Raw genomic sequence first — 25,089 nt, forward strand, 5'->3', positions numbered from 1 at the left:
TCAAGTCCGCTGTACCCCTTTTTTTTAAAATCCCGAATGTTGAACTGCACATCTACAACGACCCTCCACCTCAGGCTGGCCCAGCTTCCGCGGTAGATGAACCCTCCGCTGTCGGCTCAGCCGTTTCCGCGTCAGGGTCATACTCTTCCCCAAACTCCTCGACGATCCACAGGCAATACTTCTCCCACTCAATCTGCCACGCGCGGATACGGTCCGCCTTGACGCCCTGCCCGACGCTCGCCTCCCGGATCCCCTTGACCCACTGCTCCTGGGTCTGCTCCTCGAATGCAGCCCACCGGATGCTGTTCTCGGCGAGACTGCCCAGGCCGGCCAGACCGAGGTTGTCCCACCCCTGGAGAGCCTGCCAGTAGTCATGCGACATGCCCGTGGTGTCCTGCCCGAGCATGGCCGGGTCGTCGTTGCAGAGGGAGCATGCCACGCCGCGCGCGAGGAGGGCCGGGAGGGGATGCGCGCCGACGGACGAGCAGAGCCGGAGGACCTCGTTCGAGATGGGGCACGACTCGACGAGGATGCGCTTCTCCTTGACCATGTCGATGAGCAGAGGGTGCTTGTACAGGCTGTAGGCGTGTCCGATGCGGCGCGTGCCGAGCAGGATGGCGTCGTACAGGTTCTGGTCCGTGTCGGAGCCGTCGCCGAGGGTCTCGCCCGCGTGGAAGAAGAAGGGCAGGTTGACCTTTTCCATGGCGCACTGCTTCTTGAACCACATGAGCTCCGGCAGGAGATCCTTGAGCGGACGACCAAAGTCCTCGGGCCCCACGAGGTCGTAGCCGGCGATGAGGTGGGGGAAGGCCATCTTGGTGGTGATGCAGTTGTCCATGTTCTCGATGATGGACCGCGTCGGCTGGCTGCGGAGACTGGTCCAGATGGTGATGAGGCCCCAGAAGCCCTTGCCTTCGGGTGACGCTTTGAAGCGGTCCATCTCTTCCTGGAGGACGTCGAACATGTGCATGTAGTCCTGCTCTGGCTCTTCCTGTTTGGCGCGACAGTAGTCGAGGGGCCACGTGAAGCTGCAGTCGTCAGTCAACCAGTATCCTGAGAAGAGGTAGCGCATCTGGGCTCCTTACCGTAGCTCGGCCCATGTGACACCATCCTTCATCAACATGGACATGAGCCGTCGCAAAAAGAGCCGCCACATGGGCTCGTAGTGAAGAATCGTCGCCACGACGATGAAGCACTTGCCAAACTTGCGCCAGATGGCGTCGATGCCATGATGCTGCTCCGTGCTGTCCTCGAGGTGCAGCGTGCATCGACTCTTGAGCCACTTGGCGTAGCCCGCCCGCCCGCCCTCGGGGTACTGGTCCGCCACCTGCGACAAGAGTAGGAAGCTTCCCTTCTCGTAGCTATCGTCCCACATGTTGCCCTCCGTCCTCGCCTTGGTCTTGTACCGGAACTGAATGTCGGCATCCTCCTTGGCCTGGGGCGACGTCAGCGGGCGGTCGCTGGCCATGTGCATCCCCTCCAGTTTGAGGAGCTCGTCGATCAGGTAGTCAAAGTCCACCATGGCATCCATGTGCGCGTGCAGCAGGGCGCCCTTGGGCATTCGGCGCACAATGTTCCAGAGCTTGGTGCCCTCCATCCGCTCCTTGGCCAACATGAACATCATCCCAGGGAACACGGTGCGATCAGTCCCCTGTGCCAGACTCTCCTCGAAATTGGGTGTCCATATCGTCTGCTTCTCCTCGAGCTTGATGCGCTCGACAATAGTGCACGCGCGACGGGCAATGGGCGAGAGGTTGGCGCGGAACGACGCGTCGGATCGGGTCTTTTGCTCGGTGTGGATGAGGTTGGTGCGGCCGGCAAAATACTGCTGAAGGAAAGGGTCCGTGGGTTTGGGGATGTCCTTGGACCACTCGGCCCAGAGATCGTCGGACATGATTTGAACTGGCTGGAGGAATGGGGAGGTGAAGGTGATGGTTCACGCTTCGGCGATTGTGACCGTGAGTCCGTGACGTCGCGATGGTGGGGTCTCAGATGGGCCATGCCTCAAGGGGCGTCGCGGGGTACGTGGGGTCGACATCGTCGGAATGCGCCGGCTTCCCAGTTCTTAATTGTGAAGACGGACAATAATGTGTATCCGTAGGGCTTGGCTGCGTTTTGTGACATGTCTCTTGGAAATCTCATTTTCAGGAAGCTTGGCTGTGCCAGTCGTTTCCCTCCTGCACGACGCTGGAATAGCACGTGACCACCCTCCAGTCGACAGTGCCTTCTCATCGCCTTCTATTCATGTTCATGAATTAAGGAATGTCTAGACTAGATCACATTCTAAACATAGGTTCCGAATCTCACTCCCCTTCCCATGCCCATTGCCTGTTGCCTGGGCCCCTTAATTAGCCCTACGGTCCCTACCCCTGACACACTCCCCCAAAACACCCCCCCATGGCTCCTTCGTTTGTCCAGCCATATGCCAAAGCACCTTGTGTCCCTAGCCTGTGCCTCACACATGCGGCTGACCTCGAACAAATGACCAGATTTAATGTACGAGATGGTGGACAGTGTTAGTGGGCGAGTGTGCCTTGGTGGCGAGATGTGGTGGCGATCTATACTCAGTACGACACGGCCAATGACATGTAAGGAACATACCCAAGACGACCTCAATGGCCAGTGACCCGTGACATGCGAGCGAGAAATTGTGCTTGGTGAATAAGAGACGCCCAGGGGGTCGTGAACATATTCTCAAGAGGGTAAGTGACTGAAAGGGGGGGGGGGTTGGCGATGGCCGTTCAGGGGGTTGAAGGCATGGCCCCCTGGGCTGGTTAGCGTGACAATAAGACGGACTGAACAGCCAAACAGCACACAGCATTAACAGACGACTGAGAAGATCGACCCAAGCAAATTAAAGAATTTCGAAATGTCCCAATCGCTTGCTAAATCAAGAGAAGAGAACCTCTCGCACAGCGAATGGAATCCGTCCGCTATGTAGACATACCATGTGTAAAGCACAAGGCCAATTCGTACATCCCATCGCCCAAACACTCTCCCACCTGGCCGAGTGAAGTGAATTTTTCCAACTCACCGTCATAGTGAGCCTCTTCCATGGGACGTCTACCACACGCTGGCCAGCCACTGCGCGAATGTTGCAGGGTACACACTAACAGACGAGCTGCGACTCACAATCGCATTGAGCGAAGCCTGTGAGAAGTCGTATCGTGCCTCTGCCGTGGCAAGCAGGCGCTGGTAGTATCCCGCCCTCTCGTAGTCGCCCTCCTCCGCATAATGGGCCTGGTACAGCGGCAGGTCAGAGTACTCCAGGGGATGGTACGTAAAGGCCGCTAGATACTAGTCAGCCCATGGTCTCCAGTCAGGTGGCACACGAGATTCTCTCGATTCCTACCGTTGCGGACACTGCTGCATGTCATGATCACATCCTGCACCGAAAGACGATCGCCCCGCATGGTGAACTCCCGGGGCCACGTTCTCGGACCCAGATCCATGGCAGCAATGACGAAGCAGACAAGGTCATGCACCGACGTCAGACAGAGGCGAACCGTGCGACCCCTCTGGGTACTCACGGGGTACTCAGCTGTCATGTTGGTCATGTCGCACAGATAACTGCCAGCACCAGCAACGCCCTCGCCGTACCCAATGTTGAGCGTGGCAAGACCATGCGGCAGGAACCGTTCCATAAAGACACCGCACGAGAAGACGGTGTAATCCAGACGCTTCTTGCTGTGCAGATGCTGCAGCATGGCGAGAGCCTGGGCGGAGCCGCGATCCATGGCATCCTGTGTCGGTCGCTGTGCGAGGGGCCCCTCGAACTCGGAGGGAATAAAGTGCCGCACCTCGCCCTCGCCGGCGGCCATGATCAGATTGATCTGCTCCGGTCCGGAGATTGTCGAAATGACCAGGTCGACGCCCCGCAGCGCGTAGCTGAGGCTCTCGTGGCTGTAGTAGTTGACGGGGTGCACCTGAATGTCGTGCGCCACGTACTCGGTCCGTTGCTTGATTGGCGTTGGTCAGGGGCGTTTCAAAGCAAACAAGCGGTTGCGGGGGGGTCTGAAACGTACCGTTCTGGAAAGGACAATGACATTGTATGCATTGTCCGCTTGCGAGATGCCGGTAGCTAGCAAGTACCCCAGTCCTCCGCCCCCCGCAACAGCCACACGCATCATCTTGATAGACTAGATATGAAAGGATGTTGGAAAGAAGACAGAAGCACTTGGAGTTTGGTCTCTTGCAATGGCGTTTCTCTCGTGCAACTAGAGAAGACAGTGTTTCTTATATGGCAACGTCCCAGGCGTAGGGCGACCAGAGCCCGGCCGATTTCTCCTTTGGTTGAGGCCCCTGGGTATGCGGAATCCGTACGTGATGTGGCACAGAGACGGTCAGTTACTACTGGAGCGAGGCTGATTGGGAGATATCTCGAAATAACATCAAGCTCTGCCACGCAAAAGATAAATCGGGGTGGCCTATCGCGGACGTGTCCGAGCATGAGGGCTACCGGCAGGCTTCGATGAAGGAAGGGCTGAACCGACGATCCCCGAGGACCCTTGGCTTGGCCATCAAGGCTGTACCGTGGGGGAGAAGGTGTAGGATTCCTCCTAAACGGGGCCGGGGTCCAGACATTTGATGACAATGAAGATCAAAACGCCTCGGAGCAATGATTAGTCTGGATGCATGCGGCGTGCCCCTCGTTCGTTCCTGTCAGGGCATATGGCCCAGTCTCTTGGCTTGGACAGCTGAGAGGTAAGGCTGTCCAGTCGGCGGGCCAGGCTGGGCTGTAAGTCGGCATGCGAGGTCATCTACAGGCAGCCCTCCCGCCACGTTGTTGCATGCACACCTCCGGGGAGACGTCGAATCAGTGTTTGAGCCTTGGTATTCGCCGCGACAGTAGGGTGATGCCGGGCGAAGCGCGCAACGCCCTCGTGCGAGTTTCCTGATCAGTTGCGCCATGTCGTTGGCAGGATCGTACTATGTGGCCGCGGGGCCTCTGTTGGAGGTTCCAGAATCTCGAATCGGCTCTCATGGCGAATATGGTCCGTGGAATGCCTTGCCCGCAGCGCGCTCATGCATGTCGCGGTTAAAAGCACGCGCACTGCCATCGCGCGAAGATCGCCACTGGACGGGACCTGACTGGCCCGCGTTCTTCTGGCTTAGCTGAGGAACTCCACGTTTGCTGTACGAGCAGGCGAGTAAAGCGGCGCTGGCATTGTTGTGCCTTGGGCGGAGCTTTCGTTAGACGTTGTGATGTGGTTGAAATAGAGACACCAAGTCGGGCACTTTCTCCGCCACATTGTCCGCGGTATGCCTACCTACCCTGCGCGCAGCCTGCCCCCAGAAGGATGGAAGCTCCCTTAGCGTGCCCGGCTACTGCCTGAATAGGGTAGCCACGCCGCGCTGGGTGGTCCTCCGGTCCGTCTCCGAACTGCATGCCTCGTCCCTACTACCCTGCAGAGTGAGAAAACTACTATTCTTGTCTACGTTTGATTTTAATAGCCCCAACAAACCACGATAGTTAAAAGTTGTCCCAAATGGCCACATCGCCGTCCTGTGGGCGCCGGACAATTGACCTCCAGCCCACATGGCGGGACGAGCCAGATGTAAGCCTAGGTCGATCAGGCTTATTAGCCTACCCTAGATTCATCGATGCCTTCCATGGCGTAGTCTCAAACAGCGGATGCGGATGTGTCTCGTGTCACTGGTATCTTGGGACTTCTTTGCTTTGTCCTTCATTCTTTTTTAAGAATAATTCTATGACCTGCGCCGATCTCACCATTCCGTCAGCCGTTGCTGATGGATAACCTCCTTCAGGAAATCCCCGACTCCGAACCGGTTGGCTCAAGAGCTTTGCTGGCACTGTGGCTCTTTGAACATCACCGTCACGCTGCGCCCAACCAGTCTTTACTTCAAGAAATGCGCCGTGTTGAACGACTGGCAAGAGGTAGGCCCAGTGTCAAGTGGTCGACTGCACAGAATACTGATCGTCTGAGCCAGTAGAACAAAACAATCAAGCCCACGGCTTAAGGAAAGCAGCTGCGTGGTAGATATAGCAGCTCGTACATATGCATTGACTATAGTGTAGTCTCTCGAGCCCAACAGCTGCAAATGTCACTTCTGGGCCACTTGCACACTTACACGGACACCGTGTGACCATACTTCACCCACCCTGCACTTGAGATGTCACTAGTCCTGGCGAAACAGGAACATGCTTTCTCGGCCGATCGTGTTGAACAGGCATCCACCGACTCGTCGCACACAGGGCATGAGGCGTTTCGTCAAACCCTCCTCCGAGCTGAGCATGTTCCTCACGCTGGACACAGGCCGCCCGGTTCATGAGCAGTGCTTCTGAAGGGCGTATCAGCTTTGCAAACCCTATCGAACTTCCCGTTGCTATCCTCTTGAATCAGGAATGACGTCAAGTGTGACAAGAATGGCACGCGACGCGCTCCCTGGATGTCGTGAAGACAAGCTGAGCTGTCAATGTAGGGACGGCGTCTGGGCGCGACGCGTGGCCACTGGCCAGTGCCGGCCCACGGCAAATCGTTCTTGGCCTGGCGCAGTGCCGAGCAAACAGGGGGCACCCCAGAGTCGTGCGAATCCGGTCTACAATGTTAATAAATGACTGGGCGTCTGGCCATGGTGAGACATGGCGCAGTTTCCCTGGTTTATGCATGGTCGGTGTGGTGTCGACGTGGCACATGACCTCACCTTGACCAGTAGGCGCCTGACCCAAGCCATCAGTTGTTCAGCGCCCATCAGGTCTTGGCCGCTCAATGAGAGAAGGTGAAAAAAAGCAAGCTGGGTACGTATGCTGGAACCGCAATGATGTCGTGCGGTGAATCGTTGGGCAGGGAAGTAGGTATTAATGTCGGTTACCTATAATAGTCGGCCCTGCTCACATGCGTGATCACGGTCGTCTACACTCCCAAAGACTCTCTCCTTTTTTCCCTCACGTCGCATAGCCAGTGTCCAACAAGACTTCCAAGTGCTGCGAGACTTGTCATATTGTCCAAACACAACAACAAGCATCATGGCTCTCGATCGCATCGTCAGCCTCGTCCTACGCGCCGCCGAGCTGGCCTTTGCTGCCATCGTGGCCGGCATCAATGGGCACTTCCTCCACCAGTCCAGCGGCAGCTCGTGGGCGCTCGGTCGGTACATCTACACCGAGGTCATCTCTGGGCTGTCGATATTCCTGGCGCTGATATGGCTGGTCCCATTCTCGTACACGTTCACACACTGGCCTATTGATATCATCATCAGTCTGTGCTGGTGGGCCGCCTTTGGTCTCCTCGTCGATGTGAGTCGAACTCTCCTCTCGCGACAAGGGATAGGTAAAGACTAATCATGCTTCCTAGGAACTGAACAGCTCCGTCTGCGGAGGTGCCTTCTACTGGGGCAACATCACCTTCCGAGACGACCCTTGCGGTCGATTCAAGGCCATCATCGCCTTCGCCTTCCTCTCCGCGCTCCTGTGGCTCGTGTCGGCACTCATTGGTTTGTTCTGGGTCCGCAACCGTGAGGCGCGCGCCGCGCGGGTTGATGGCACCAGGCGCCGCCGCTGGGGACGTCGCAGTCACGTCTAGAGCCCGTGCCGGAGGTCACGAGAACGCAAGCAGGCGCGGAAGACTGTGGTAATGATGATGGACGATGAAGGGAATGCAGTCGTGGTGCCCGACACGGGTCGATGCGTTTGTCTTTGATGGGGTTTGAGGAGCGGTGTATGGGCATTGTGAGCTTGGCGCAAGAATGGTCGTGTTTGTTGCTGGGAACAGATCGAGATACCCCTACCAAGCCTTGGTTCTGCATTCAGTGTGTGCACTTGTTGGTCCATTTGTCCCAAAGTGCATGCTTCCCACTCGCACTTCTCGATGCAGACGTCCAGCCAATTCTCCTCGGCATCGCTGGCATGCTTGCTTTCGGAGCCTGCGACTCGCGAGGCCCGATCAACGAAGAGTCCAGAAGCTTGTCGGAGCTCGCGTCTTAGCTCTCCAAGCTGGACATTTTCCCTGCCATCGCCACTTGAGACGCGGCAGAAGTTGGCAGATCGAGATCGCGGGAATGACTGGTAGTAATTTCTGTCGAGTGTGAAGGACGCGCAAGCGCGTAGGGGCGGCGTCGTGCTCAAAGGGGAAAAAAAGTTGGCAACTTGGCAACAGTACAAGCTTCGCGAGGTAGGGGACCCCGCCTCAGGTGCCGATCCACCGTCATCGTGGCTTGCCGCAAGAATGTGGGTAAGGCGACCGGATAGTCGACGGGATCTCCAACGTTGACGTGTCTTAGCCTGCGCAGCCAAGAGACCAAGACAACAGGGAGTGGTGCTGTCAAAGGCAGCCATTCGCTCCAAGAAAGCTTGAATGTCTGTAAGTCCGTGTCTTGAGCAGAGAGGTGCTTAGTTTGGTAGCTGTACGTAGTAGTCGTAGCCATATGCTTCATTCAGCCGCATTCTTTCCCCAACGCTATCTTTCTGGACAGCCCCGCTAGACTCATGTCACTTGACTGTCTCGATCTGGATACGATGACTGTCACCGTCTTATTTCACCTAGTTTGAGATTGACCAGAGGCGAGCACCGTGGGCTCAGCCACTCGGTGAGGGGCAGCAGGACCCCCGCCAGCCACACGCAGAGGGGACGCCGCCCGATCAGGCAATGAGCTTGCCTGCCTGCCCCAATGGCATCATAATGAAGGAAGACGCCCCTTCCACACTGTGGCTGATGCCAGGGTCGCTTCAAGATATCGTCATGGCTGCTATTTTTGCTTGGTCTTTCCGATGCGGCTCCAATTCCCGGCAGTGAAGGCTGATCTTGCCCCCCATCGCAATTCTTCCTCAAACATGCTAAGGGTCCAGCGCGCTTCTAAAACAAGGCTCAAGCACGCCTCTCAAGCGGGCCAGGGACGTCACCGCTCCACGCAGACGGTCAGCCGCTTTGCTATTTGGCCAAGCTTTGAGATTGGGGTAAAACTGGGACCCATTGAATACGCGGCGAGAGGCAATCAGGGGTGGGAATACTGGGCGAGTGCCGCTTGATTATTGACGATGACGATTCTGGCACAATTATGGCTTGCTACGGGAAGCTCTGGCTCCATGCCGGGGAAGCTACGATCGGTGCAGGCGCCACAGAACAGCTTGCTCGCTTGCTCACCTGCCAGCTGGCTGGTCCTTCCTGCCCTGCTGCTGTACCTACCTCGGCGGGAAGAACAAGGTCCGTCCTTGCCGCTTGACGCTGCTTTGGATCGTGATGATGTAAATGTTGCTGCTTTGGGTTGTGTCCCGTGAACTGGATCTGCCGGCAATCTGGCTTTGCTCTTGGGAGTTGGGTCAGGCTCGCCAGATCCATCTACTATATAATCCCATCTCCCCCTCAGCTTCTTCAGCCTCTCTTCTCGCAGAACATCAACAACTACTTCTACAAACTCTCACCCTCACAGAGCTTCATCAGCAAAACGCAAAACCAACTCCCACTTTACCTCAACTTGACTCACTCAGCAAACAATCACCATGTCTGGTCTCGCCAACAAGGTCAAGGACTCTCTGAGCTCCGATAAGCACAACTCTGGTGCCCCTGAGGGTACCTACGGCACTCACAACTCGCGCGCTGCCAACGCTGCCGACCCTCGCTTCGACTCTGACATGGACAACCGTGCTGCCCCTGGCACCACCACCGGCACTGGTCTTCACTCCACCACTGGCCACACCGGCACCACTGGCACCTCTGGTCTTCACTCCACCACTGGCACCACTGGCACCACTGGCACCACTGGCACCTCCGGCCTCCACAGCTCTGTTGGCGGACCTGCGCCCAACACCGACGGCCCTCACAAGTCCGACATGATGAACAAGGCCGACCCTCGCGTCGACTCGGACCGCGACTACAGCAAGAACGTGGGCTTGAACTCGGACCGCTCGGCCGACCCCAGCAAGGGTCCTTCCGCCCCTGGTGCCTACCGTGGTGAGAACATGGGCACTTCTGGCCTCCACTCCACCACCGGCACTCACGGTACCACTGCTGGCCACACCGGCATGGGCTCCGAGAACATTCCCGGAACCACCTCTACACACACCGGCACCCACGAGGGTAACTTCGGCCCTCACTCCAGCCGTACTGCCAACGCTGCCGACCCCCGCATCGACTCTGACCTCGATGGCTCTCGCAATGTTGGCGCGAACCGCACTGGCGGTCTTGGTAGCACTACCGGCACCACTGGTACTACTGGCCACCACACTACCGGAACCACTGGCACTACTGGTCACCACACCACTGGTACCACTGGCACCACTGGCACCCACCACTCCTCTGGACTGGGCGCCACTGGCCCTTCCAGCAAGACCACCGGCCCTGCTCCCAACACTGCCGGCCCTCACAAGTCGGACATGTTGAACAAGCTCGATCCCCGTGTCGACTCCAACCTTGACGGCTCCAAGACCGTGGGCGGTGACAAGACCCACGCTGCCGACAACACCTTGTAAATTATGATGGAAGATGGATGATACCCAAAGGTTTCTAGCGACGGATGATATGAATGACGGCCCTTTGATACGTTAGTATTAGTTCTTAATGAATAGCATTGGTCTGAAAAGTGTTTGGTGAATTATAATGTGTGATGTGATGGATGGGAGTGTCAGAAGTTCAAGGGTCAGGAGTGAGGACGTTGTGAATCACGTGGTCGCGTCATTTTTTGGTGAATAATCCTTGTTTCTCGTCAGCCTACCCGATACACACTAGACTAAGCTGTCACTGCTGGTTGCAACAATAGCCGAGATCAACTGCAAGGCATATTAAATCACAAACTCTACTGCATTCGCTGCGTAATAATACCTACCATTCTTCACTACGAAGGGTCTGTCTTTCAAGCATTCGGTCTTGTTTGAATTACCGGTTTACAGCTTGCATTATCCAGCATTTGTCGCAACGCCAACTTTACAAGTTCACACACCAGCCACAGTCTTGCCAATACCCAAATAGACATATATTTGCCATCCCGTTACTCTTATCAATCCACACAATGCGACAATGACATCTCCGTCACTCTCTGCTGCGCTTTGGCGGTCGACGGTCCCCGTCCACATCACCCACCCCAACCACCCCAACACGCCATTCATCACCTCCCTCCCACGCTTCTCCTACCTCGCACTCCTCCTGCCGCGCCTGTCGACCTTTTTCGGCGTGTCCATCTCCAGCTTCCACTATGAGGACGTGCAGCTGCGCAACCTGGCCGTCGGCGTGCTCGTCGACCTCTATGACCCCGTGTTGCCGTGGCGCGTGACGGTCGGCGAGGGCGGGGGCTGGGACATTGGCGACACGTTCCTCAACAGCGCCAAGGAGGCCGACTTTGTGCGCAACGGCAACGCGAACCAGATTATGAAAATGTCAAAGGACGACACCACGGCCCTCTGGAACGCCGTCGTCGACAATGACCACGCCACCTTTCACAGGATCAACGCGCGGCTGCTGAACACGCCCAGTCCGCTCAAGCACGTCCCGCTCCGCGTGTACATCCCCGAGTCGGATCCGCAGGTCAGGGAGGGCGCTGGGTCGTTCCGGATCGTGCAGAGACTGGTGCCGGCTGTCGGTCAGGACCGTAGACCGCAGACGCTGGGGGTGGTGCTGCGGAACATGATGCCAGAGCTGTTCCCGAGCGTGAGGGACCCGGTACGGGTGGGCGCGGTCATGCACGGGGCCAGTGTACCCTTTTCAGCGCCGGTGGGAGAGCTCATGCGTGAGGCAGCGTATCCCGATGGATGGCTGTGTCTAGTCATTAGGGTATAGACGGTTGGCATTTAGATGTTTTCTACGTGAAGCGGATATTCTTGCCCATGAGGGTCTTGTACGCATCATCAATGGCCTTTCTCTTCCGTTTCTTGCCCTCGTCCTCCTCATCTCTCGGGTCCTCGCCCCCCTCATCATCCGGCCCTGGGATCTGGGGCATCCAGGCCCGGATCTGCCCGTCCAGATGGGCGCTGTACAGAGCGCCGACACTGTTCCCTCCGCCTGGCACTGGGCCTACCGAGGCCCCTCCACCACCGGCACTGCGCCATGCGAGTGCGGAGATGCGGTTGCGACCCATCTCGCTGCCCCGTGGACCGACTGGATTGACGGCACCTGGGCTTCGGAGACGAGTGATGAGCTTGCCGTCATGCAGGTCCAGCGCCAAGATTTCCTGGTCATTCGCCCAGAACAGCACGTCCTTATTTTCAGACAGTCGGGGCGGCGTGGTGACGATGCTTGTCGTCTTGGCATGGCGGTTCTGCACCAGAGCCCCAAAGCTCGTGAGAGTGTTGGCGCCGGTGGCTGCGTCCCAGACACGAATGCGATTGTCCATGCCAGCCGAGATGATGTACTTGCCATCACTAGTCCAATGTAGCCCATTTACGGCATCATCGTGCGCCTGTGCTGCCTCTCTGTACGGCCTAACCTGGGCAGGGTCCATCCCCGCTGCCACAGCGTGCTTGTGACGATGCACCAGTCCGAGTGAGTCCTCCTGGTCCAGCAAGGACAGAACGCCGCCGGCGCGACGAATATCCCAGACCCGGATCTTGCCGTCAGCATGTCCGCTCATGACAATATGCCCTTGCGTAGGGCTCCACTGCGTCGCAAGTACAGGACCACCGTGCGCGATCAAGGCCTGCACAGCCGACCCGGATCGTAGATCCACGAGACGGACATGGGCGTGCTGTGTCGCGCAAGCCACAACGAGATGGTCGGCGATGGGGCTCGTGCTGTGCGAGTATATCCTCGCATTGAGATCAAAGCTCCCCGACAGCGTCGAGCGCGCCGTCGACCAGAGCTTGAGCGTCTTGTCAAACGCGCTGGACAAGAACGCATCGGGATCAAAGGGGAAGAAATCGAGATGCGTGATGCCGTGCGAGTGACCATTGCCGTCGGTGGAGCGGCGGATCGTGCTCACCGGGCGAAACGTATGTGTGCCCTCGTACGCGCTCCCGCACTGTTCGAGATCCCAGATCTTGATGGCGCCCTCGGCGCCTCCCGAGATCAGCAGGCGTCCGTCGAATTTCTCGACCGCGAGGCTGGCGACGCCTGCACCGTGCGCGCGGATATTGTGTGGTCGTTCATCGAGGAGCGGATCGTGCGTGCGCTCGCCGTTGAAGCGATGCTGTGGCGCGGCAGCGAAGGAGCGGAGGAGGGGGGAGGTGAAGGCCGAGGAGAAGGCATGGGGCGAGAGGTCACCAAGCTCGCGGGCGAAGAGGGAGGATTGCATTCATTTGGTTGCTGCGTGGTTGTTGGATGAGTGGTAGGGACAAAGATTCACGACGGACTCTGGAGGATGACGTCTGCTCGTCGTTGGCGGTAGAGGTGTGTAGGGTACGCATATTCACTTGCTATTTCGGTCCACATCATTTTGAGCCTCACTTCATGGCTCCTTGATTATCCATCATTCGGGGTACAGAATATTCTTCCACCATCTCAGTCATGAGATAGCAATCGGGGCATTGATCTGTCTCTAAGACAAATCTCATCGCATCACCATGGACAACGCTCAATCGCAGGGCCCCAGTGTCCTCGACGACACAGACTCTGGCGTCTCGGAGAGCTCAAATCCAAACGCAAACCCCAGCAATCGACTCCCTGCCCGCCACTACCACACCCTCTACGATGCCGTGGCCGGCAGAGCGCGTGCTCCGGATTCCGAACAAGAGCCAACTATGATCAAGCACTCCCTCGCAGACAACCCAGTGTCCCCAGCCGAACTCCTCTTTCGCCGCCTCAATGCGCCCATCCGGTATGCAGAGTATGACATCTACGCATCGCATACACGGGACTTCCCAGACTATGGCAATGCAGCGCTACCCGATAGTGATCTTCTCAAGGCCATTCACGCATATGCGAGTGGGTACTACGCGCGGAACGCGGGGCCAGAGGAGGCAAGAATCTGGGGCGAGAGGAGCATGGACGAGACTGCGCTGTTGGCTTTTGGCATCCTGATGGAAGAGGCGTCACGAGAGACACTTGGTCGGAGGGGAGACTTGGTATTCACCGAAGCGGAGAAGGACGAAGAGGACCAAGATGAGGTTCGCGCTGATGGCGCGGGCGACGAACCACATGCGAAAAAGAAGAGAAAGACGAGCGACAGCAACACCACCGAGATGGTGGATCGGACCAGGGATGATTGAAGCCATGGGGTCACGAATCGCCGACAGAGTCACGATGGGCGCGCGTAAATTGATCACAGACCTACCGTACATTCCCAGCCGCCTATCACCAGTATCACCGCCAGATAGCCGTTGGCATCAGTCTTGCCGGTCCTGGAACGCAACCCCTCCATACCGCATAAAACTCGACTGCGTCCCGCTTTGGGGCCGCCGAGATACCGGCCGCGAAGCCTGCTGGTGGTGATCCACAGAACTCTCCTGTGCCGCGTTGATACCTCGGCTCCAATCTGCATCCCACAACGTCCCTTGCCAGAATGCACCTTCGTCCGCCATGTTTTCCCCGGAGCCAGCGCCAAATGGCAGAAACATATCGCTCCCCTGCAGACCTTGGCCTGTCGGGGCACCTGATCCCCCACTGACGCTCAGCATGTCAAGATGTGACCACTGCGTCGTCATGTTGGCCAGGGGTGGCGTCACAATGGGCGACCCGATCATGTTGCGCAGCCTCATGATGAACTCTGGCGTCTCGACGATCTGCCCTGTTCTCCCAAGGGCGCGCTCACGCTGCGCGTAGGCCTTGAGGGCAAACTGCGCCTGCGTGGCGGGCGCCTTGAGCTTCAGGTTGTAAAGAAGCGAGTGTCGCGCATACATGGACTCGAGTACAGCCCATCCACGGTCGGCCATGCTATCCGTTGGACGCTGGTAGAGGAACGTCGACAGAGAGGTCAGATGCTCAAAGTTAAAGTGCAGCCGGGCGAACCAGGCAAAGGCCCATCGATCCATAGGATCGAACGCGTCGTTGGCGTTCTCACACAACGTGAGGACCAGCTTAAACAGGTTGTCCCGCGGCGAGAAGATGTCAATGCCCCAGTCCGTCGACTCCTGCATGGGGCGCATCATGTCGTACAGCCGTGCGATGAGATGTGGGCGTATACCAAGAGCAGCGGCGTGGGCGTTGCTCACCACAGGGTTCAGGAACCGCCTCTCAATGTCGATCAAATCCATCTCGAGACCCCGCACGAGGACGCGATTGCGTTCCATGCTGGCCGCGTTGATCTCTGGACCATCTGGTCCACCGTGACCGAGAGTGCTGGCCTCCACGACTTGCCTCGCCTCTTCGTCTAGCAGATACGCCGCAACACGATGCATGACCAAGACAAAGGCCATTTCTGTCGGTCCTTCACGGTGCACCAGGTCACGCGTAGCCTCGGTGAACAAGTCGGCATCGTTCAAATTGAGTGGCTGCTTCGTGTCGAAATCCGTGGGCAGGCAGTTGTGCTTGAAACCACAGTCGAGACTGAGCTTGGTGTCGTACGTGAGGATCTGCCACCAGATCCGCCGCCGCATCTCCGTCTCAAAGGGCGCCAGGCCAAGCTGCGTGCCGTCGCGATGGTAGCCCATGCTGACGGCGATCCTGATGAGCGAACCACAGAGCACCCACGAGCCATGTTTATTGCACTGGCCCATGAGGATGATGAGCGTGTGCACGAGGGCCTGCAGGACGACCATGTTGTATCGCCTCAGAAAGTCAAACTTGACGAGGGTCATGCTCACGCCGCGCAAGAACCCTTGCAGCACCTGCTCCTTTGTCTGGTCGTCGCCGAGGATACCCACCATCTCGTCCTTTTTCAACGACATGACCGCCAGTGCAAACATGCTGTACAGCAAGGCCTGTTGATCTAGCGATACGCTGGTGATGTCCGCAGAGGCGGCCACTATGATGGGCTGCACGGTGGGCGCGTGGATAATCTTGATCAGGGGGTTGACGCGCTCGAGGAAGATCTGCCACAACTTGAACGTCTGCACGGGGTCCAGCTCAGGTCGTTCGCTTGGCGTGGGAGACGGAACGCCAGAGATGCTGGCCGAGTTTGACGGCTGCTCTTCCTGGGGGAAAACGCCGTCTGGTTCATCGTGCTCGATAATATCCTTCATGTTTTGGATCTGAGCAGTCAGTAAGAGGGCGCACTGTACGTCTCGCGAAACCTCACCTCTTCGTTTAGCGCCACCCATATATGGGCATCAACAAACCGTCCGACCCTCTCATCATCTGCATCGCGAACGATGCGTCCAGCGCTGCTCTGGCTGGATGGTGTGGTGTTGTACTCCCTGGCCGACCCGCCCGAACCAGTCGCCGAGGTCGTCTGGGCGGGATCCTCAACGAATTGGCGAAGTAGGGATTCGCAGCGCGCCAGTCTGTCCTGGAGATCCTGCGTCGTCTGCGGTTTGATCTTGGGTCGAGGGGGCGCTGGCTTGGAGGGCAGGCAGGGGATGCGCATCTGTCTTGTCGTTAGCCCAACACAGATGAACTGGATTCTGAAGACCGCTCACGTACCTTGACGCAGTTTGCGCATGGAACCACCTTGTTGCAGCGAATCTTCCTCCTCTGGCAGTTCTTACATGATAGTATCCTTCCGGACAGCTTGCGTGGCGTAGGGGAGTGGTCCTCTGTGCTCCCACCGCCGCCGGCCTCAGGACCAGGTCCCTCTTCTGCGGTGGTGAAACTAGTCATTCTACCAAATTGTGTTTATGATAATTGAAACACTTTGTCTCTCTCGATCAATGCGCGCTCCCGTAAAGGGGTTCGAACAGAGTGACATTCAACAGACTCCAAGTAGCGATGAGCACAGCAGAGCCCGCGGCTCTTTATCTTTGTGGGCAAAAGACAGGGGGCCTGCCCCTATTTATTTCATTTCAAATCATATTTTCCTACCATCCCGTGTCCCTCCAGATGAGGCTCTGAGAGAAAAGGCGGATTTGCAATATCGTGCCCATATTGACTCAGCCTTCCATCGCAGCGTTCCCCTTGCGCGCGAGGCCCCCAATTGCTGAATAACCTGGAGGACTAGTAAGTTATAAGTAAGCAGTGTGGGGATTAGGGATCTCCGACAGGGTAACTGTAGGACAGCCAGACAGATAACCTGCCCGTCGTGACGTACGACCTGCATGATGACTCGCGCGCTGTAAATCAAGGCAACACCACGCACAGTATACTTATGTACCACATATGGCATGCCATCGAAACTTCTATCATTGATTTTTGCAGAATCTCTTCGTTGTGATTTCTTCGCCAACGCCGAATCTCCAACGGCATCACCGGTGTGATGCCTCGCGCCGCCTGTATGTACACGCAATGCCGCCTATTCAAACTCCGTACCGTGCTCTGCTTTGTTCTGTTCTGTTCCGTTCCGGAGGACTGACAAATGGAACCCTCAGGTTGTACCTTGCGTCCAGTCCATGTTACTAATCTACAATTCCCGCGCACGACGAGCAACAATCGTCGCGGCTTTAGTCTTCGCCCTCGCTGAGCGTCCCGTAGCCCGTGTCCCCGTCATCCATCCCCACGAGGCTCTTTGTGATGCCAAGGCAGCGATCAGCAACACCGTGGCGGATTGTTGGGCCAAGACCGCACGCATCACCTTCGGCACTGCCGATCCAGAGACGCAGACCACCTGCTAGGCGCTCGAGCGTTGATGCATACGTCTCGGCCGCATGCTTGTGCTCAAGCGTCTTCTCGACCATGTCCATGACGGCCGTGAAGCCCAGAAGCGACATGCCCTCCTTCGGTATGTTGATCGACTCGATGATACCGAGCGCCTGCAGGTCAGAATCCCGTGTCTCGCAGCGGCGGAGGTGAGCGACGGCTGTGGCACAGCGAAGTGCGAGGCGGATGTCAGCACTGGTCGCAGATGGGTTGGCATCCACAATGGTGCGTTGCGTGGGCAGGCCCTGCATGCTGTTCTTCTCGATCCCGACAGTCTGAATCGCCAGGGCAATGTTGGAACCGCGGTGCTGGTCTGACAGAGCCGCGCGGGCCACAATGGCGCGCGCTTGCGCTACTGAACCGACGGGAGCCGTATACACAGCCAGTTCCATCTTCGCATCGCGTGCGCAAGGCCCGTCCTCGTCCCGCTCCAGAGTGGCGGCCAGGGCCTCGTGTAGGACCTGGATCGAGAACCAAGCCGAGACGGCATCCATCGGCGAGCCAATGGCGGTGTCGCCCACGACGCAGTCCATCCCATCAATGGGATTCTCGACGCCATGCTTGGTCTCTTTGTTAAAGGCCAAGTTGTGCGCACGCTGGATCAGCTCGTGGTTCAGCACCTCGTCGCACTCTTGCTCGACCAGACACGCTAGATGGCTAGGCAGCTCATCGTCATGCTGGACAGCGCTGTCTTGGCGAGCCTGAATGAGAACTTGATTCAAGTGGCGCGCCTCGTTCCATCTCGACCTCGCCAGGCCAGCCGCAATTGCGTTGCTCGCGCCCAGTCTCCACTTGTGCTGGCTAAAGTCCCAAAGGAGCACGCGTATGTGCAGTGCCTTCAACATGAGCCGAGCTGGCGTGTCGGGCAGGGTGCCGGAGGCGAGCAGGGTGATCAGCAGCCGGCTCTTGTTGATCTCCACATCGCCACCGACCAACTGCGCATCTAGGGCAATCGACCATGCTTTGGCGCGAGCTGCCTCTTGATCGCGCGTCGTCCCGCTGAGAAGCTGGTATCCGGAGGAGCCGATGACGTTCAACACACTGAGCTTGGCTGCTTTCAGTAGCAGCGCCAAAGCCTCAAGCAAGACGTTGTGTCGGGGGATCCAGACGGACTGCACGGCAGTGAGCCACGCTTGCCGACGGACGTGGATCGACGAGGCGAGCGATGGAGATGCCTGTAGACTCGAGAACTGGGGCTTCTTGGGCTTCTCCTCGGTCGGGGCAAACAGTGTGGGGATAAACACCCACATGACCGTGCCAAACAAGAGGAGAAGCTTAAGCGAAGTGTGAAAGTGGTAGCCCATAATGTTGAAGTCAAAGCTTGACAAGAGGCGGCCGACCAGATGCAGGGGCAGAGCGAATAGTCCTCGCCCTTCGGGGCTCTCGTTGCTCGTCTCCCCCTCCCTCACAGCCTCCATGATCATCAGACCCGCCAACGAGCCAACCATGAGCTTTCCAAAGTACGGGGCCGGGTTACCCCAGCCCTGCTCTTGTTGCTGTTGTTGTTGCTGCTGCAGCTGCTGTTGGGAGACGACCGTCGGGCCGCGAAACTGCTGTTCGTTAATGGGGTACGCTTGTCCCGAGCCCATCTGCGTGGCGATGATGCGCTTCATGTCTTCTGGGACCTGGATCATGCCCGCTGGCGGACCGTTGCTGCCTGGGCTGCCATTAGGCGCTGACTCTAGAAAGTCTGCGGGCATCTCGCATTGTGCGTACTGCATCGGTGTTGGCGGTTGCTCAAAGGATGCGATGGACCCATTCATCGCTCCCGCCATGAATAGCTTCTCAAACGCTGCTATCCTCGCTCGCATTGTGCTGTTCTCTTCTTGCAGTCGGCTATGGCGCTTCTCAAGGTGCCGTATGTACTCGGTCGCCTTGCTCAGAACCTGCTTGTGTCAGCAACTGTGCCAGGAGCACTGCCCGGTAATGTGTGGACCTACTGTTGCTTTGTTCAGCTTGTGTGCCGGTGTCAACCCATGCAGTTCCTGTCTATCCTCTGTGGTGTCCTCGCCTCGCGCGCTCTTGCTCATGATTCTCAGACTCGGGACTGCGTCCCTCAGTGCGGCGATCTTGTCGTTCAAGTTGTTTCGATAACGCTTCTCAATCATGTTATGAGATGTCTTCTTAACGGGCTTCCCCTCGTCGTCCTCGAGGAGGTCGTCGTCGTCGTCTTCAGGCTCGGACACCTTGCGCTTCTTGGCACTGGGCTTGCCCGGCTTGCCTCTCCCCAGGGAAGACTTGTCCAGTGACTCGGGACTCGAGGTGCTGCCCGGGGAGTTGTACTGCAAGTGAGGCGGCATGGCGATGTTGCGTAGCTGCTCCTGCGCGGCGGCCGTGAGCATTGGGAACTGCTGTTGTGGCCGGCCATTAGCTCCGAGGAAGGCGTTTGTCTGTGAGGGTTTCGCTTTGGTCGGTCGTTGCGCCTGCTGGCTCTGGAGTATGGGGCCCCCAAACAGATAGCCCGCGCTGGGATTGCGCGATGATGGAGCATTGGCTGTCGGTGACAAGTCGTCGAACCCGAGTGAGGGCGACGTCTGCATACCGAAGGGCGGCGAGTCCCAGACCGAGGTGGAATAGCTGGTTGCTACCGGTGGCGCTGTGCTGGTGGCATCGAATGTGAAGGGGATCTGGTCGGAAAAGCCCCAGCCTGTCGAGTCGAATTGGCCATCGTCAGGCGTGGTGGAGGAGGGGTCGGTCTTGATGTCGCCCGAGGTAGAGTCATCGTCGAGTAGGCCGAGGTTGGGATCTTCCAGCCCAAAGAGGTTGGACGTCTCGTCGTCGGTCATTCTGATGGTCGGTGGGTGATGATGGAGGGTGGTGAATGATGAGAAGGAGGAGGAGGGATCAGATCACCACGCCGGAAAGTAGAAAGGCGTGCCGCGTATATGGGCGAGAGCTACCTTTCTGCGATCGGCAAATTTCGATGTGGAATAAATCGGCGACCTCCGCCTGTAGGAGGCTGAATCTAGTTACGGTTACTCCAGGAGGTGAGCGGGAAAAGGGTCTCGCATCCAGACCCTCGCGCGAAGCCGGGTTGGATGGGTGCCTGAAGTGTGCATGAGGATGGACGGTGGTGGTGTGACAGTCGGGGACCTCGTACTGGGCCCGCTGTGAGCAGCGTCATAATATCGTACGATTTCTCGAGCCTGGCAGCTGAATCACCCGGAACCAGCCACAGAGCGTCCGCTGCCGCGACTGGACTTCATCGCCTCAGTCTAGGCCCGTCGCTCATCACGATCCGATTTCTTCCTACGCTACGGAGTACTTAGCCCAGAAATTCCCAGATCGTGCAATTTTGCAGATGCGCATCGGGATCCCGACCACCCGGCTGGAATGACACGGAGGTTTCCGTAGGGGTCCTACAGTAGCGGCGGGCGGATTGACTTTGGTGTTTAAAGTGGATCAAGTCACGGCTGTCATCGATCATTATTCATGTCCTCTAACTTATCCGTAAGGTACCTATGTATCGAATGAAAGATATCGAATGAAAGCCCACGGCGACATGAGGGAACGGCGTCGAGGCGCCAAATATCTAAACCAAATAATATGCACATCAAGAACAAATAAGGAGGACCCCTTGTCCCCCACCCCCAATCACCACACGTCGTCTGGGTTCTGCACCAGCTCCATCGTCGGCGTCTTGGGCACCATCTTCTTCATCTTCTTCCTCTCCTCCTTGGTCACCAGCGACGGCGTCATGGGCATGCATGGCGTGAAGGGCTGGTAGGGCGAGTACGGCATGCTCGTCCCTGGTGTACGGCCGCCCATGGGCGACAGAGGACCCTTGCGCTCAAACACAGTCTGCTTGGTCGTCTGAGGCACGGCGGACGGGGAGGTGAGGGCTGGCTCGTAGGCACGCAAGGGAAGAGAGCCACCAGTGCGCACAGCGCTAGGCGCATTAGGTCGCGAGAAAGACGCGCCGGGCTTGGGGGACGACGGCAGGGTAGAGTTCCCAAACGTGGCGTGCGGTTTGGGCGAGCGTGGAAGACCGACGAGGGGCACTTGGGAGTGCTCTGACGTGGCCGACTCCGGGTCCGGCTCCTGCGCGACGTGATGGGAGACCACTCTGCCCTGGCCGTAGTCTCGACGAAAGTCTAGTTGTGCACCGATGCGCTCGTCAATAGACTGAACGCTTTCGGGCGACTGATCGGGCGTGATGTTGGCAATGCTGCCTCGCGTCCTGGCCATGCCGATGGCGACGTGGTCCGAGTGAGGCACAGGGGGAGGCGGAGGCAGGTTGGCGTACTGGCGCGGGGGGATGGCGCCCATGGACGAGACGTCCGAGTGGCGCGGAAAGGTGGCCGACTGGGGGGTGAGTATGGGCGACGAGATGTTGACGCCCTTGACCGACTTCTTCTTGGGCGACCGCAGCGCCGACAGCAGCGACGACGTCTTGGACCCCGTGCTGCGGTCCTCCTTGGCGCTGCTGAGGTTCAGGCTCGCCGGCTTGGACCTCTCCTTCTTGGACAGGGTCGCCGGCGCTGGCCTCTCGATGCTCGCGGCCCTCGAGTCTGCAGGATACGACAGCGCATCTCGCTGAATGCCCCTCTCCTTGGCGTCCTCGTGCTCCATGACATGTCTATACATGTCCTCCAGCTGTGATTGCGCCATGATCTTGTCGGCTGCTACGATGCGTGGGTCCACAAAGGGGCTGACGCCTGGTACGCCAACGGAGGAGACAGGTGAAGGGTAGCGCACCGGCTCGATATCAAAGTACTCGACCCTTGGTGACGGGTACGAAAAGTTGGGGACGTCGTCTAGAACTTGCTCCGAGGGCGGGACAATGTGTAGCGCGAAGAGCTCCTTGTCTTCGCCAAAGTCGCCGACGTCGTGGCCCGAGTGGATGTGCTCTCGCCTCTTTTTTGCGAGCGATAGCAGTGTAATGGCGACCAGCACCAGGGATAGAGCGTAGGCGCCGACGATGCCTCCAATCTGCGCGGGCAGGTAGCTCGTGTCGCGGAGTGCGCTGGCTGATATCGGGGGCCCGTCCTCGGGCGAAGGCGTGTCAACGTCGAGGGGATTGAATCGCCTAGCGATCAGTGTCGATGGTGCTACCTGAGCGTGGGTTGTGAAAGCGAGTGAAGTAAGAAGCAGGGAGAGCAAGTGAAGCCTCGCGCCCATATTTGCATTTCGAGGATTCAGACGACCTTATACGGTGCGGTGGAGGGATCGTCGCGTGATGAAACCTCCTGCGTAGTCTGCACAGCGAAACACGGAGCAGAGGAGCTTCTTTAGAAACACGGATTTGACGGCAGCGTCGAATGGTATATAGGAGCAGATCAACTCAGGGCGGCTGATGAAGCTCGACGGCAGTGAACAAGAGCTTAGCGCCGAGCAGGCGGCGACGAATTGGCAGGGTCCTCATCGTGGGGGCTGGTCGATCTGCATGCTGAGTGGGTGGCACATGCATGAGGACTGATGATAGTCTGCTGGTTCTGGAGGTGGGAGAGAGACGAAGGTCGAGGTGGTTGGCTGGTGTTCGTGATGTTAAGCGCCGACATTGCGTCTGCTCGCCTGTGATTGGCCGATATTCATGCGCTCGCGCAGTGACCGCCCCGCTCTCCTTCTTGGACTCGGGCTTCAATCCTCGATCACACCTCGCCCTCAACGACTCCAAAGTCCAAGCAAGCTCATGTGTCTCGACTCGAGCCTATTTTCGGGCCTGTCACTTTGTGCGTAGCAGGTGAGCCGAATTGCTGGGGCCTCGCTGCAGCCGGTACTTGGCCACCATGTGGCAGTACAGCCTAGGCGTGTTGCACAAAACCTGGACGGACGACGATCACGTTCACCGACCTATTTAGCGGTGACATCCAGGCCTCAATCGAACAGAATTCCAATGGGGATGGCCATCACACGCGACTCATGCTCGGTTCTTTGAGCCACTGACTAAAAATGCAGCCATCACCGTCACATCGGTTCGGTGCCCATAGACATGGATGAACACAAGTCACAAGCTCTTCTCTCGACGTGAGAGGCTGTCGGCAGATGTGATATCACCTCTAGTGTCTGTGACATCGGGATCTTCTTCCACATACTATGGAGCACACATCACATGAGAAGAGGCTGTTTACGGAAAGAAACCGTTTCATGCAAAGAACGCTCGACATTGCACCCATCCACGCTAACCCTCAATAGTCCAAGCTGGTCTTTATGCTATCAAAGATTCCTGGAAACGTCAGCAAAGCTTCACCTCAGCAGCAGTTGCGGCTGGCACTTACTAGTAATGTCCGGGATAGAGTACTTCTCGTACAGCAAGCCATGGTTGATGCTCCAGCTCGCGACTCTCGACACGGGGGCCTCCAACCGCACAAACGTCTCGGGGTCCTCCTGGATGGCTGCTGCTACCTCCGCGCCGACGCCCGCGTTCACCATGCTCTCGTGCACGACAATGACGCGCCCTGTCTTGCGCACGCTGTTAAAGACTGTCTCCTTGTCCCAAGGGTACACCGTCCGCAGGTCGATCAGCTCGGCAGAGATGCCCAGCTCCTTCTCGGCGTGCCGGATCGCGGCTTCGCAGTTGTACATGGGCTGTCCGTAAGAGATGACCGTGACGTCTTTGCCCTCCTTGACGACCTCGGCCTTGGAGAGGGGCAGTTCGTACGCACCCACGGGGACTTGCTCCACCGCAGCGCGGTACAGGATCTTGGGCTCCAGGAAGATGACGGGATCGTTGCACCGGATGGATGCTAGCAAGAGACCCTTGGCCTGAGACGGGGATCGTGGGACGACGACTCGAAGGCCTGGGACGTGGGTGAACAAAGACTCGGGCGATTGGGAGTGGTACAGGCCTCCGTGCCCGACGCCGCCGCATGGCATGCGGATCGTGAGACCGCCGACATGCCGTCCGTTATCTCCATCACGGTATCTGTATTTCGCCGCCTCGTTGACAATTTGGTCAAACGCAGGGAAGACATAGTCCGCAAACTGGATCTCCGCCACGGGTCTCATCCCCGCTGCCGCCAAGCCCACGCCAAACCCAACAATCGCACCCTCGTTCAGGGTCGAATTGAAGACGCGCTCGCCACCAAAGGTCTCTGCTAGTTTCATCGTGCATCGAAAGACGCCACCAAAGGCAACGTCCTCGCCGAACACCAAAACCGAGTCATCTTCTGCCAGTGCCGTGTGCATTGCGTCTCCAACAGCCTGAAAGAGGTTCATCTTCTTGGTAGGGCCGTTGCGGATGTCTTCGGGTAGCTCAGTGCTCGTGAGCGCAGCTTTCGTGGTTTGTGCCAGCATAGACGTGCTGGCGTAGTCGATAGGGAGGTTGTACTTGGCGTTGGGCGGATGGGACGAGTAGCTGCGTGACGCTGCCGGGACTGCTGCCATGCGGCAGGGCAGCCGTATTGACTGACGCATTTGGCGTAGACTTTGTGAACGCATCTTGACTATCGGGCTCTTTCAAATGAATGGCTGAGGAACTATTAAGGAAAAAGAACAGAAGTAAATCGAGAAATCAGGAAGAGGTGATGCCTTCCCCAGCCGAAGGCGCACCTGCCCGTGGACAGAGTTCGGCTTGCTGCGGCCCATCGCGGGGTACGAA

General features: G+C 57.8%; 12 protein-coding genes across 12 annotated transcripts; 5 read left to right on the plus strand and 7 right to left on the minus strand.

Moving 5' to 3' along the window:
- F5Z01DRAFT_280910 (adenosine deaminase family protein) lies at window positions 1-2,072 on the minus strand. The gene is made up of 2 exons (XM_046258749.1): window positions 1,086-2,072; window positions 1-1,028 (listed from the first exon to the last, which is right to left on the minus strand). Exons 1-2 carry the CDS (start codon window positions 1,892-1,894, stop codon window positions 71-73), a joined length of 1,767 nt encoding a protein of 588 aa, XP_046115368.1. The 5' UTR covers window positions 1,895-2,072; the 3' UTR covers window positions 1-70.
- Window positions 2,073-2,628: 556 nt separating this feature from the next.
- Window positions 2,629-4,396, minus strand: F5Z01DRAFT_280935 (uncharacterized protein). Its single transcript, XM_046258751.1, has 4 exons — window positions 4,026-4,396; window positions 3,353-3,959; window positions 3,035-3,290; window positions 2,629-2,765 (listed from the first exon to the last, which is right to left on the minus strand). Exons 1-3 carry the CDS (start codon window positions 4,128-4,130, stop codon window positions 3,064-3,066), a joined length of 939 nt encoding a protein of 312 aa, XP_046115369.1. The 5' UTR covers window positions 4,131-4,396; the 3' UTR covers window positions 2,629-2,765; window positions 3,035-3,063.
- A 2,592-nt stretch (window positions 4,397-6,988) lies between these two features.
- F5Z01DRAFT_676933 (uncharacterized protein) lies at window positions 6,989-7,544 on the plus strand (the record flags this gene model as incomplete). The annotated part of the gene is made up of 2 exons (XM_046265304.1): window positions 6,989-7,258; window positions 7,317-7,544. 2 exons carry the CDS (start codon window positions 6,989-6,991, stop codon window positions 7,542-7,544), a joined length of 498 nt encoding a protein of 165 aa, XP_046115370.1.
- A 1,330-nt stretch (window positions 7,545-8,874) lies between these two features.
- On the plus strand, window positions 8,875-9,346 carry F5Z01DRAFT_281551 (uncharacterized protein). The gene has a single exon (XM_046258756.1). It carries the CDS (start codon window positions 8,996-8,998, stop codon window positions 9,233-9,235), a length of 240 nt encoding a protein of 79 aa, XP_046115371.1. The 5' UTR covers window positions 8,875-8,995; the 3' UTR covers window positions 9,236-9,346.
- Window positions 9,347-9,457: 111 nt separating this feature from the next.
- Window positions 9,458-10,426, plus strand: F5Z01DRAFT_676934 (uncharacterized protein; the record flags this gene model as incomplete). The annotated part of the gene is made up of 1 exon (XM_046265305.1): window positions 9,458-10,426. One exon carries the CDS (start codon window positions 9,458-9,460, stop codon window positions 10,424-10,426), a length of 969 nt encoding a protein of 322 aa, XP_046115372.1.
- Window positions 10,427-10,614: 188 nt separating this feature from the next.
- On the plus strand, window positions 10,615-11,793 carry F5Z01DRAFT_281701 (ATG5 protein). Its single transcript, XM_046258757.1, has one exon. It carries the CDS (start codon window positions 10,971-10,973, stop codon window positions 11,724-11,726), a length of 756 nt encoding a protein of 251 aa, XP_046115373.1. The 5' UTR covers window positions 10,615-10,970; the 3' UTR covers window positions 11,727-11,793.
- On the minus strand, window positions 11,738-13,310 carry F5Z01DRAFT_281081 (WD40-repeat-containing domain protein). Its single transcript, XM_046258752.1, has one exon. It carries the CDS (start codon window positions 13,174-13,176, stop codon window positions 11,749-11,751), a length of 1,428 nt encoding a protein of 475 aa, XP_046115374.1. The 5' UTR covers window positions 13,177-13,310; the 3' UTR covers window positions 11,738-11,748.
- Window positions 13,311-14,148, plus strand: F5Z01DRAFT_281082 (uncharacterized protein). The gene has a single exon (XM_046258753.1). The coding sequence runs from the start codon at window positions 13,445-13,447 to the stop codon at window positions 14,087-14,089; it is 645 nt and encodes a 214-aa protein (XP_046115375.1). The 5' UTR covers window positions 13,311-13,444; the 3' UTR covers window positions 14,090-14,148.
- Window positions 14,149-14,490: 342 nt separating this feature from the next.
- On the minus strand, window positions 14,491-16,577 carry F5Z01DRAFT_683291 (fungal-specific transcription factor domain-containing protein; the record flags this gene model as incomplete). Its single annotated transcript, XM_046265837.1, has 4 exons — window positions 14,491-14,512; window positions 14,556-16,009; window positions 16,057-16,115; window positions 16,397-16,577. The coding sequence occupies 4 exons, from the start codon at window positions 16,575-16,577 to the stop codon at window positions 14,491-14,493; spliced, it is 1,716 nt and encodes a 571-aa protein (XP_046115376.1).
- Window positions 16,578-17,216: 639 nt separating this feature from the next.
- F5Z01DRAFT_281209 (uncharacterized protein) lies at window positions 17,217-20,574 on the minus strand. The gene is made up of 2 exons (XM_046258755.1): window positions 19,490-20,574; window positions 17,217-19,435 (listed from the first exon to the last, which is right to left on the minus strand). The coding sequence occupies exons 1-2, from the start codon at window positions 20,333-20,335 to the stop codon at window positions 17,354-17,356; spliced, it is 2,928 nt and encodes a 975-aa protein (XP_046115377.1). The 5' UTR covers window positions 20,336-20,574; the 3' UTR covers window positions 17,217-17,353.
- Window positions 20,575-21,143: 569 nt separating this feature from the next.
- On the minus strand, window positions 21,144-22,670 carry F5Z01DRAFT_627543 (uncharacterized protein; the record flags this gene model as incomplete). Its single annotated transcript, XM_046261545.1, has 1 exon — window positions 21,144-22,670. The coding sequence occupies one exon, from the start codon at window positions 22,668-22,670 to the stop codon at window positions 21,144-21,146; it is 1,527 nt and encodes a 508-aa protein (XP_046115378.1).
- A 1,007-nt stretch (window positions 22,671-23,677) lies between these two features.
- Window positions 23,678-24,929, minus strand: F5Z01DRAFT_627623 (thiamine diphosphate-binding protein; the record flags this gene model as incomplete). The annotated part of the gene is made up of 2 exons (XM_046261551.1): window positions 23,678-23,715; window positions 23,768-24,929. 2 exons carry the CDS (start codon window positions 24,927-24,929, stop codon window positions 23,678-23,680), a joined length of 1,200 nt encoding a protein of 399 aa, XP_046115379.1.
- Window positions 24,930-25,089: the final 160 nt, after the last annotated feature.

Source organism: Emericellopsis atlantica (genome assembly GCF_019669845.1).
Source record: "Emericellopsis atlantica unplaced genomic scaffold F5Z01scaffold_27, whole genome shotgun sequence".
NCBI classification, from domain to species: Eukaryota; Fungi; Ascomycota; class Sordariomycetes; order Hypocreales; family Bionectriaceae; genus Emericellopsis; species Emericellopsis atlantica.